Genomic DNA, 13,027 nt, shown 5'->3' with positions numbered 1-13,027 from the left:
ATGAGTGGGCCTAAGAAACATGCCCTTTTAGACAGCATCCAAGCCAGATTCCAACAACAGAATGAAGAACGCCAGAAACAAGTATATATATATATTTTTTTTTTTTTTTGTTCACTTCACTTTATAAAACCTTGGTTATTCAGTATATTCAAATAATTTTTTTTCATGTAATAGCAAAATTGTTAATTCTTAACAATTGTTTCAGTGAGAATGAGAAAAAGAAAACCAACAGAAAACAGCGTGTTTTTGAGAGCAGACTTTTATAAATCAGAATAATGCTAGGATGTATTTCAGTACTTCAGAGAAGGCTTTTAATCTAATTAAGATAAAATTTGCATTTCACTTTAGTTTCCTTTATTCATTGTGACAATTCTTGTTACTAGATTCACTAATTGTACTTTTGGGTATTACCAGGGGTTTACCAATTTTGATAGTCTAACATTATATATTCTAAAAGAATTAGAATCCCTAAGGTATTTTTTCTTTGTATGTATTAGTTTGATTAATGTATGTAGTTTGCAAAGATAGCATTTATAAACTTCACCTACTTTGAAGACCACAAGTGTTTGCTGATGTGTCTGTCAACATCATTGAATAAATGAATACCAGCTTAGGCCAATGGGGCGTCTTGATACTGATGCTTTGATTTAAATTTGCCACTAATGAAATGGTGAACTAGAATTATGATGTTATCAGTAACAAACTCATGTGTTATATTTTATCTTCATTAAAAACCATTTTCAAAGTTTAGGTAACAACGTATGGGAGGACATCTGGCTGTAGTCATTGAGATATATACTTGTGTATTTCAACTTTCAGGTGGAAAGGTTACAAGCTAAACGAGAGGCAGAGGTATTTCATAGCCGTTACCTGAAGCAGCACGTTGTTGACCCAACAAAAATAGCAAATGCAAAGTTTGTTGTGGACCAGTGGGCCAAGAAACATGGCAGTAAGTTAGACTGTGATCCTGACATGTTGGTGTTCTTGTTTTATCACGTGTTGAGAATTTGTGTTGTAAATTTCCTCTCATCATTAAGGAAATTTGTCAATCCACATTCTTTATGAATATGTTATATATTTGTAAGATGGATTATGAGATATATGTGCCATTCTTGTTATGAAAAAGAATTGCATGTAACCACTTCATACTTTTTTAGGTCTGTCAAGAATTTTATCTTTGAAGCCTTACAGGCCGTAAAACCATAACATGAGGTTGTGTTTTCATGAAAAGCATTTTGATTCAATGATATTTCAAAGATTTTTTGCCATTTATTTATTTTAATATCATCAAAAGATTTCTTCCCTCGGGTTTTGACCCATTTCTTTAGAACTATGTATGCCTTAATTCATAATATAAACGTACAGCGGTGTTTTCCCTCCCGACGTTTTAAGTAAACATTACTATTTCCTTATTTATATTAATTTTGAAACAATGAATCATGAACCTTGGCCTGTGACAGACATATGCTATTCCATCCTGTGATGCTCTTGTTTTCAAAATTACTGCATTGGTTTCCATACTCATTGCAAATCACTTAATTTTTTACATGCTTTTGATTCATCAGATTTTAATTATTCCAGAAGTGTTTTTTAATTCTGTCTTAGATTATAATTATAATTTTAGTGTCAAAGTATTCATCAAAATTAAAATTAATTCATTCATTCCACATTTAGGTAAATTGATCTTATTGTAATTAATTTGAGAAATACCATTTATCTGTCAAAGGCTCTTTGTCAGTGTACAACAATCATGAAAATACTGATAAACTGCTATCTATTTTATTGCTAGCTGCAGTAGAAAAGCATATAAAACAGGCTGTCAGACATAAAAGTGAAACACCAAGACGAAGACAAGTGTCACTGGATAGGGCACAACATGGTGGTCTTCAAAACCAAGCTAACATCAAAAGTCAACAGCAAGTGAGACTCACCAGAAATAGAATATCTGTTGATCGTACTGATACCAGGAGATCTAATCGTAATAGTAGACATGGTTTCTGTGCCAGAGATATCTCAGAATCAGACGGTAATCTTTTTGATGAGTCAATATCACTTGGAACTTGTATCCGAGAATTTAATAAGCACACTGCAGTTTCAAAACCTGTATTGCCACCTGTTATTTGTGGCCAAAATACAGACAGGAGTCTGACACAGAGAAATGATATGACAAACAGTGATAAGGACGCCACACATAGTGTAAAGTCTTGTTCAAACACAATCAAGGAAGAGATTCTGATTAATGATGACCATGACCTTTCAGTCGTCTCTGTAGACAACCTTGACATGGCAGTTGACCCGTTGACCCTTGACTCTAAAACCTTTGCCTCTGCAACCCCTGACTCTTTAACCTCTGCTCCTGTGACAGCCAGCCTGTCTGGAACAATGTGTTGTGTAGTGAATTGTGGTGCTGACTTCTCCGCGAAAAGTGGAATACTTGAGCATGAAGCCAACTTTGACCATTCTCCTTGTAATCCATTACTCCTGACCAAGGACTGTTGCCTACCAACAACCTCACTGGGATATGCATGTCCCAAATGTCTTCAAGTGTTTAAGGTGAGTACTTCATTGGTTTTACATGAGTAAAAGGTGAAAGAATAGTTTTCTTGTACCAAGGATAAAATGTACTGGTTAAGAAATTCCATTTAGCATGATGCTGGACATTAATTCAGCCTGGTTCTAAATCTCTCTAACCATATTTCTTTTTGAAAGACGCTCTTTGTGTTAGCAGTTTACGTCTCTGATTTTACATATAGACTGGGCTTGAATGAAAAGGAAGAAGACTAAAGGCACTGCAAGGCCAAGTGAAGAGATATTGAAATAAGCATCTCCCACTTTTCTTAATTTGGATTTAAAAAAGGAAAACAAATCCATATAGATCTTCACTTCATTAGTCTGATGAGATTTAGCATTTTATATTCAAGACAGATATCTTCTGACTTGGTGAGAAACATTATTATTGTTGTTGTGTTGATGTTGCAGACAGTCGGCAGTTGTGTGGAGCACCAAAAGTCAGTAACTGACCATCTTAGTTTCCTGTTGCCTCTGGACGTTGCTGCATATCTCTGCCCCCAGTGTCTGGCACTGTTCCCCTCCTATCAGTGTTGTCAAAGCCATATTGATGACCTCAATCATCAACGTGTTGCCTACCCTTTCAATGGTGATATTGATGGCATCCTATTAAACATATTACTGTCCAAAATATCTATATCATATTACCGAAATCTGCTGTTTTGATATCAAAATACATAACCGCTAAAAATTGTCATATGCAATTGTATTTGTTTGAAAATATGAGTCCATTACACATATATCTTTTAACATAAGTGTATTGAAGTGCTAAATTTGAGTATTGATTTCTTGTTTTGAACAGTGGAAAGTAATATCTATATATCTTACATTGGTTTTTGAGGATTTGCTTTTCATAGCTGTACATTATGAAAATTTTACTTCAAAAGTTGCAAATTTATTTAAATTAATTACATGTATATGATTTGTAAGGATGGTCTTATACCTTTAATTCCTACCCTGTTTAGTTATGTTAAACGGGAGAAAATTCTATGATGCTTCCACTTTTTCTATTCTATGGCATAGTGTTTTTATGGTTATTCAAATCAGGTGATGTAAGGAGCGAAGGCAAAAATTTACCAATCCCAGTGTCCCGAGCACTAGCTGAGGATTTTCTCACCAGGTGTCGCTTCGTGTCCTTCTCTGTCAGCTGTTTGGATTGTACCCTGATTATAAAGTCCAATTCTGAAATGGTAGAGCATCTACAGGAAACTGACCACCAACACTGGCACTTCATTGCCACCTCTACATTAGAACAGGTAACCAATCACCAACACTGGCACTCCATCACCACCACAACATTAGAACAGGTAACCAATCACCAATACTGGCACTCCATCACCATAACAACATTAGAACAGGTAACCAATTACCAACACTGGCACTCCATCACCACAACAACATTAGAACAGGTAACCAATCACCAATACTGGCACTCCATCACCATAACAACATTAGAACAGGTAACCAATCACCAACACTGGCACTCCATCACCATAACAACATTAGAACAGGTAACCAATCACCAACACTGGCACTCCATCACCACAACAACATTAGAACAGGTAACCAATCACCAACACTGGCACTCCATCACATAACAACATTAGAGCAGGTAACCAATCACCAACACTGGCACTCCATCACCACAACAACATTAGAACAGGTAACCAATCACCAACACTGGCACTTCATTGCCACCTCTACATTAGAACAGGTAACCAATCACCAACACTGGCACTCCATCACCACAACAACATTAGAACAGGTAACCAATCACCAACACTGGCACTCCATCACATAACAACATTAGAACAGGTAACCAATCACCAACACTGGCACTCCATCACATAACAACATTAGAACAGATAACCAATCACCAACACTGGCACTCCATCACCATAACAACATTAGAACAGGTAACCAATCACCAACACTGGCACTCCATCACATAACAACATTAGAGAACATCACATAACAACATAAGAACAGGTAGCGAATCACCAACACTGGCACTCCATCACCACAACAACATTAGAACAGGTAACCAGTCACCAACACTGGCACTCCATCCCCACAACAACATTAGAACAGGTAACCAATCACCAACACTGGCACTCCATCACCACAACAACATTAGAACAGGTAACCAATCACCAACACTGGCACTCCATCCCCACAACAACATTAGAACAGGTAACCAATCACCAACACTGGCACTCCATCACCACAACAACATTAGAACAGATAACCAATCACCAACACTGGCACTCCATCACATAACAACATTAGAACAGATAACCAATCACCAACACTGGCACTCCATCAGCACAACAGCATTAGAACAGATAACCAATCACCAACACTGGCACTCCATCACCATAACAACATTTGAACAGATGACCAATCACCAACACTGAAACTTACACTTTATTGCTATGGCAAGATTACAACAGGTGACTTTTCATTACATGAACTTCTTGGAATAATATTTATTTCATTTTTTTTGAAAGGTTGATGTGTTTTTGAAGTACTTGGAAAGCCATGCTTGTTCTACTTGTGATAGTGTGATGTCCCCTCCCATTTCTGATGACAATATTCATTACTGCATATCAAATGATACAGAGTCTATGATTGGCCAGATCCAGAATATTGATTGCCAGACATTCAGAGACTTTGTACGAAGGTGTTGTATATCCTTTATGGTGTCTCAGGATGTCAATATCACCAAGAAATTTCCTGGTCAAGATATGCATTCTCCAGAGTGGTCATCAACATGCAGAAAACGGAAACATAGCAGTGACTCAGATTGTGGGAAAAAGATCAAGGTTAAATCTAGTTTCTCTGATGACATGACCACTGAACAGATGAGCAGCTCTGTTCCTAATGAACAACACAATCAGATGATCAGTGAAACATTCTCTAACAAAAACTCCTGGCAATTAGCAAAGATTAATTTTCAAAAGCTGCCAACTGGACAAATGAAGAATATTGATACAAATAGTGGTCTTGATCAAGATTTTATGGAAAATTTTCGGATTTCAACTGCAGATGGTCAATATCAGGAACGGTTTGATCTAGCTAACAAGTCACTGATTGCCCCAGCTAATCTTAACAAGATGATAAACATCATCTTTGTTAACTTAGACGTTTGGCCATATTTCTTCAAGAGGCTACCACTCTCTCTGCCATCCAGTACCTTTGTCTGGGGATTCAGTGGCAAGAACGGAACATGGAAGGAACCTCACAGGTAAAAACCATACTGGTATAGTATAATCATTTAATTTCCATCCCACAAGGTATGGAAAGACTTCAAGATTTAAGTTCACTAGAGACAAATAGGGAAGGTAAAAACTATTCTTTTCAAAAGTACTTCAACAGAGAAGTCAGAAAATACTTTATTCGTTTACATGTAACATGCTATGAAAGTAACAAATAAAATATGAGGAAAAATTGTAGTATCATAAGATCCAGTTACACATATCAAGATGAGATTTTGGTTGTAATAGGATGTAGATCGTTGATCACAGTAGGCCACACTGGTACTATTGAGGTGTAAAAGTTGTTTTTTTATGTGTTTTTTTAATTATTTTTTATTTTTTTCAAGTTATTTCGTACTTTTCATTGTAAAATTAGGTACAACACTGTCACATGAACTCCTTTCCAGAATATTGTTTTAAATCTAGTGTCATATGTTGACTTTCAGCTGTGATGTGTATGACCACCAGAGAAGGAATGGTCGTTTCTATTTCAACCCTCCATGTGGCCACCATGAAGATGCTGCTGATTTTGCACTTTGCCTCACGGTACGTTTGATTTCTCTCTACTTTGAAGTTCACAACTTCAGAAGTATTTCTTTAGTGATGCCTACATTATCGCAATTTTGGGTTACTGGAGTCAAGAAGATGACGTTTTTAACAGTGACATCCTGTACAAAAAGATCTTCTACTTTTCAGTATCAGGTATACTATTGTACCTGTTATTTTCAAAAAAGCCTACATTAATTCAGCCTTAAGCCATATCAGAGACGTATATATCACGTTATGTTATATACGTCTCTGGCCATATATATAATACATATAAAACAAAAATCTAACCGACAATATCAAAATATTTTACAAAAGACACACAAGTGAATAGCACCTTTCAATTAAAAAAAATTAGTGTTAGATAAATTATAAAGCCAAACAATGAATTAAACTGCACCATACAGTTGTTTCATCCTTCTAGGACTCGTCAGTGATGCTAAGGGCCTAAATTTTGAAACCTAGGAAGTGACTGAGGAAAATCCAAAGTCATTATATGAGAATTCAAAATTTTGATGCTGAGGTGCACTAACCTCATAATTAAATAAGTTTTGTAATTTTATAAATAATCAAACATGGTCTACCTATTTATTTTTGACTTATTAACATAATGGTGGAACTGGCAAAAGTGATACTTAATTTGCTTTCAACAATGTTCATTAGTGTTATTTCCAGCCTCTGGTGAACCTTCGCCCTGTCCATTCAGCTCATTATCAAAGCCTCTGTCTCTTCAGTGAAGATATATATTGCTGACAATACTGGTAGTTGTTTATTATATATGGTGGTAATCAGAATCTGTACTTATGACACAACAGACAAAGGTTGTATGGTCATTAGGGGTCACAGAGCTTGTGTTAATCTTTCTAATAACATCTTTATCTTGAAACGTAGATGGAAAGAAGTTTATTTGATTGGGTAAACGGTCAACTTCATCAAGACAAGCGACCAGTGTAGAACGTACTAGCAATGACATATGTAGTGTATAAGATGGTAAGGAAATGACACACTGGCCATTTGCCTGATGAAGGTGGCAGTATAATCATCGAAACACCACAATCTTCTGCTGGTTGTGTTGACAGTACTAACCTGAAAAAAAAATGTTCTGAAACTCTCAGATTTACTTCAGCATTTCATAAAATGATTCCCATGTGATCTGTATTCAAAAAGAGTACATCTGAAATACATTACCGGTAGATTAAGACTCCTGTTCATGAAATTATTCTTAGTCTCTGCATTGCCTCTTAGAACTATACTTTTGTTAAGTTTTCTCTATTCTGTATTATTCACAGTCTTAAATGCTTCATCATTCCCGGTGACCATATTTAGATTTACAGATTTTGACCACTTTAGTGTATCATACAGTACCATGTAAGTTTGTGCCAAGAATCATTCAATTATCTAATAAAAACATTTAGATACAAGTACCTCATTGATAAGTTGTAAGTATATTTGGTCTATTTCAATATTTCTCGTTCTCCTGCATTTTTACCCCGTTATTAAAAAAAACAATTAATATCTTGAAGACAGCCTGATACCACATTTTTGACCACTAGTATATATCAAAGGGTGTAATATTTCTGATGGAATAAGTTTCAGTATATGAACATTTTCTCATTTTCTGCCTGATGTTCTATGTTCTGTATATCTGTGTTGCAGTATGGCCGCATGGATGAGCGTCTTGATAAATGTGTTCACTTCACCATTTTATCAGGAGATAATGCTTATCAAGAATTGGACAGGCAAAAAGAAAAACTTGATCGAACAGTTGTACTCATTGACCCCAGCGATGCTCATCAATGGACAGATTACACTATTCTTTATACCATTATCAGTAGTGTTAGTGACCAGTGATGTGTGTCGGGAATCAGGCTGTGTGTCTGGGACCAGTGATGTGTGTCAGGAATCAGGCTGTGTGTCTGGGACCAGTGATGTGTGTCAGGAATCAGGTTGTGTGTCTGGGACCAGTGATGTGTGTCAGGAATCAGGCTGTGTATCTGGGACCAGTGCTGTGTGTCAGGAATCAGGCTGTGTGTCTGAGACAAGTGATGTGTGTGATATGTGTCAGGAAAGAGTGATATATCACCTTGGAAATGTGCATCAGAAATCAATGTGTTTCAAGGACCAGCAATGTGTAATAATAAGTAATGTCTGTTACCTGTGATATATGTTGATGACCAGTGATGTGTATCTGGAAACAGTGATGAGTGTCATCATGGACCAGTAATGAGTGTCTGGGGTCAGTGAAGGGTGTCAGGGACCAATGATGTGAGTCAGGGACCAATGATGTGTATCAAGGACCAGTGATGTGTGTCAGGGACCAATGATGTGTGAAGAACCCGCATTTCATGAGAAATATGTGTTTCAGTAGACATTGATATGAAATAAAAATGAACAAGATAATGCAAAGCGTGACATTAACCCCAGTGCCCTTCATTTTAAAAGAAACTTACACAATCATATAAGTTTCTTAATATTGCCTTGTGTTGTTTTTAATTGTTCCATACAAAGCATTGAAATGGAGAACTTCTACTAGAGTACTAGCTTGATGCCTGTACAAAGTTTTGAGTAATAGGTAATTGCTTTGAATAGTTTAAGAGGACTGGTCTTGAAAAAACTTAGATTTGTAATCTGTTTCCATGGTAACAGAAAAAGCATTGAAATGGAGAACTTCCCCCTAGCAAGAGATACAACTAGCTTGATAAGTGTAAAAAGTTTTGAGCAATTATCTTGAACGGTTTCAGAGCACCAGTCCAGAAAAACTGAAATTTGTGATGAGGAATGCCGGTAACAGAAAAAAATTTACTAACCTTACATATCAAATAGTTTTGTGGAGTTGAGTGGAATAGTTAGGAAGTTGTAGCCCAGAAAGGAAACTTAACATTAATTTTGGATTTTTGACTATGTTTTCATGGTAACAGAAAATGTGATGGACCCACGCACACATGCACAGAGCCCAAACTAATATCCCCTGCATGAGCGTTTCGTGGCGGATAAAAGTTATTTTTTGTTTCTAAATGATTGGTTGTACTTTAAAGTGTATTATTAGTCCACTAAGAGTGAAACTTTGGAATACTGTTTTTATCGCTGTCCGTCTCTGCATCTGGGAAAATTTGTCAACCTTAGTAAATTGATGGATTCTCATCAAACTTAGAGTATAATCTTATCTTTGACAAGTTTTAGTTTCAGGGATTTGGGTCAAGGTCAATGTTACTATTCTCAGAAAATCTTTGTCAGTGCTCTAATGGCTTCATTTCGTGGAGGATTCTAAACAAATTTCACACACATAAAAAGCAACAAATACTCTTGGAAAAGTTTTAGGCTAAGGGTTGTTGGGTCAAGGTCAAGGTTACTAATTTTAGAAAATGGTTTTCAAACCCCTAGTGACGTCATTCCTTACAAAATTTTGTTAAAACCTCGCACTCTGAACACCTTACACATACGTGATGAAACTTTGTCGGAAGCAGAGATGGTGACGGGTTCAAAGTGGTCAGACAAGACATTTACCCAGAGACGTATAGATCACGTATATATGTGATATATACGTCTCTGATTTACCTGAACGTGAGGAAAGTGAAACCCTGTTCGTCGGTTAGATTGGCACATACGAAAGCGTTACAATTGACGTCCGTATAATACCTTATAAGCAGAATCGAAATGAAAGCTGCGTCCGTTCCGAGGGGGAACCTCGATTTCGTAAAAGACAATCTTTATAGGACAAATAACTGAGATTGGTCGTGGGCTGCGTACACAGCGATGTCTATAGCTGCGTCGTTACCAAAAATCAATTCTCTTTCAAACATTACAGAATCAATTACGTCGTCTTGAACGTGGATATAAACAGGTTCCGACAAAGCCTTTCAACCTAATTCTACTGCTAAACATTACATAAGAGCTACATGGGTGTATTCAGTAGTACCGGCAAATTTTTCCATGACGATGGTAATAACGTCGCGAAGGAAGAAGACGGCAACAGCCATACTTTGTTGGGATTCGACCTGACGCCCGATCTTTCCGAATTAGGCACTGAAGGGAAATCTGTCCCTGGAAATTTATTTCGGCGAAGCCTTGACCCAAATCTTCAACGTCATCATGTATGCCGACAGATCTTATTTGATTTCAATTCCTAAAAAATGAACACTTTGGAGATTGAAATCATCTTGAATAAAAAGAGTTCATCTACTTTTAAAGGTTATATGCCAGGAACAGATTGCCTCGTGCATTAACGTCACCATGTTCGTAAGTCTGCAATAAAGTTCCGGATACGTAACACGGTCAACACTGGATTGTCATATATATAGACGAAGAAAGAAGTGGGGGTATTAAGACGCTTTCATTAACTTTGTAAAGCAAGTTGACATATAACCCTGTTCGAATACAGCAGCTGAACTCTCTAGTGTGTGGTCAGCACTGTATATTTTATTTGGTACACTGAGGAAGAGGGATGACGATGTTTGACTTCATGGAAATTCTTAGAAAAGATTTCGATGTAGGTAATTTCGTTCATAATCTGATAAGAGGTCAACAAGGTAATGGGGAATAACTAAAAAAATGCAGTGGGCAACAATGAGTCAATTGGTCATCAATTGAGAAGTTCAAATTACACAATTTGAGGCCAAAACTATTTTTTAAGTAATTGTTAATTTTATTTTTGTATGTCAATTAAAGAATAATACTGTTTTTGTCAGTATAAAATGGAAAACAGAAATATTTTTGTAAATAAAAATTGTAAAATGCTTATATTTTGTTAATAAAAACCATAAAAACTGTAAGTTTTTGCAGGCAAATACCAGCAGTACACAACAGCAGAACAGCAGCACTCTTACAGCAAACAACAGCAACAAAACAACAACAAAATAAAGTTTGATTTTTTTTTTTTTGCATTTTTTGAAATAACATAATAAACATTAATTGTGTAAGTGAAAAATGTCAATTTCGCAAATTTGAAATGTGATAATTTTAAGAAATATAATGTTTTCATGCTTTTTGTCAGTACAAAAAAAGAATGTTTCGTAATTTAAAGACGAAAAATTACGTTTTTGAATGCAAAATACCAGCAACACATGCCAAAACACGCCATGCACACCATACAAGTCATTTTCCGTTGTAAAAAAAAGGATGTATACACTATGCAGTATCCAAGATGGCGGAATTTCCTCTATTCATCAACGGTAAACAGAAAGGCCGAAGGGAAACAACTCCCAAACATAGAAACCTACATAATACAACAGGTAGGTTACCAAGGATACCCAGGAGGACTGTACAAGATGGGATTACAACTTACCTTCTCATTTATTGGTGCATACTGGCACCTCATGAGCTATGTAGTGTCACTCTGTTCCACATCACCAGCATTCACGTTTGTAAAATAATCTGAAACTTTAGACATAAAAGAGCACACACAAGTAAACACGTCCTGTCAAGTATCTGTTAAAACAAACGACTGAAAACGAAGAAAAATGCACAAACAATCTCCATATCTAAAACCCCACGTGCAGGATAGAGAAAAAAACGGGGGACCTCAGGGTACAACAGTCATAGACTGGTTTACAGTCGGATTCGGTAGAAGCATATTGAACTCTGTTAGGTAGGACAACAGGGATAAAGAATTCTCGATAATTATTATACAGAACTGCTTATCCAATGCAGGCTATAGGGTCAAAAACTCGAAATCAAGAATCTCACAATATTCACATACATCACATATATAACTATAAAAGTCGGTAAGGAAGTATGCAGAAGGAATGGAGTGGAATCACAGAAAGCAATAGACATTGGTAAAGTGATGAAGTAGTTTAGACAATATGATTGGAAAGGATTTCAAGAGGGGGCAAAAGAAAAAAATAGATGTGTTATTTATAATTTCACCTGCTCCGAACTAGCCACTAACCACTAACTATAGTCCGGCGGATGGGACTTTAAACGGTGGCCCGTGTGAGTATTGTCCACTCTAGCACGCTAAAGATCCCCTTCTTGCTTTGCGTTAAAAAAGGGGGGGGGGCGTGATAGCGCTTGTTCGGGGGTCTAGGGATAGTGTCAGACGAGACAATTTTCAGGCATTAGACTGACTTCAAAATCACCTTAACATAAACCAAATTTAGATAGGCCCCAACTCTTCCTTTCAGTTTCTGGACACGTTTAAAAAAATACCACAAAACATGGAACAATAAAACGTTAAGAGACTTCATATATGATCTACTCTACTCCCCAAGCTAGCAGGCGTATCTTGAATATCCCTTTTACTGATAACTGTGAATCTGCTATTTACATATTACTCTAATAGTTCAAAACATGCTCGTTCATTGCCAGACACTCGCTTCTGTGATGTAAATATATTGTTGATATGCTAGTAGATCTCTACAGTGCAAACATTTTTTCAGTTGATGGCACTAGGTACACGCGTATGAGACATTTGTATTTCGCATGTGGGCTTGACACAAAGTATGAGAACATCCTAATATGGGTGTGAGAACCTGCGTAGGAACGATATAGAATCCTTTTCATTGTCTTTTAACCTATTACAGAACAGAATACTGTTACATACAATCCACACAACTTTGTCGCGACAGACCACAGTACTATGACACATAGATCATATTTCATTATTTTACATCGTACTATAAACACTGTCTATTGTTGGTGTGAATTCGAATATTTCC

The 13,027-nt window shown here is 36.6% G+C and overlaps 1 protein-coding gene across 1 annotated transcript; it reads left to right on the top strand.

Annotated features, from left to right (window-relative positions):
• Positions 1–8,222, top strand: LOC132556124 (E3 SUMO-protein ligase ZNF451-like). Its single transcript, XM_060220510.1, is given in 9 exon segments — positions 1–81; positions 820–949; positions 1,790–2,553; positions 2,980–3,157; positions 3,616–3,824; positions 5,079–5,748; positions 5,751–5,835; positions 6,272–6,371; positions 8,028–8,222. Coding segments are annotated over 9 exon segments (2,412 nt in total).
• The last annotated feature ends 4,805 nt before the right edge of the window (positions 8,223–13,027 follow it).

This window comes from Ylistrum balloti, unplaced genomic scaffold, assembly GCF_031769215.1.
Source record: "Ylistrum balloti isolate Yb309-2 unplaced genomic scaffold, AGI_CSIRO_Ybal_v1 Utg370548, whole genome shotgun sequence".
Classification (NCBI taxonomy): Eukaryota; Metazoa; Mollusca; class Bivalvia; order Pectinida; family Pectinidae; genus Ylistrum; species Ylistrum balloti.
This window is presented reverse-complemented; position numbering and strand designations above follow the sequence as displayed.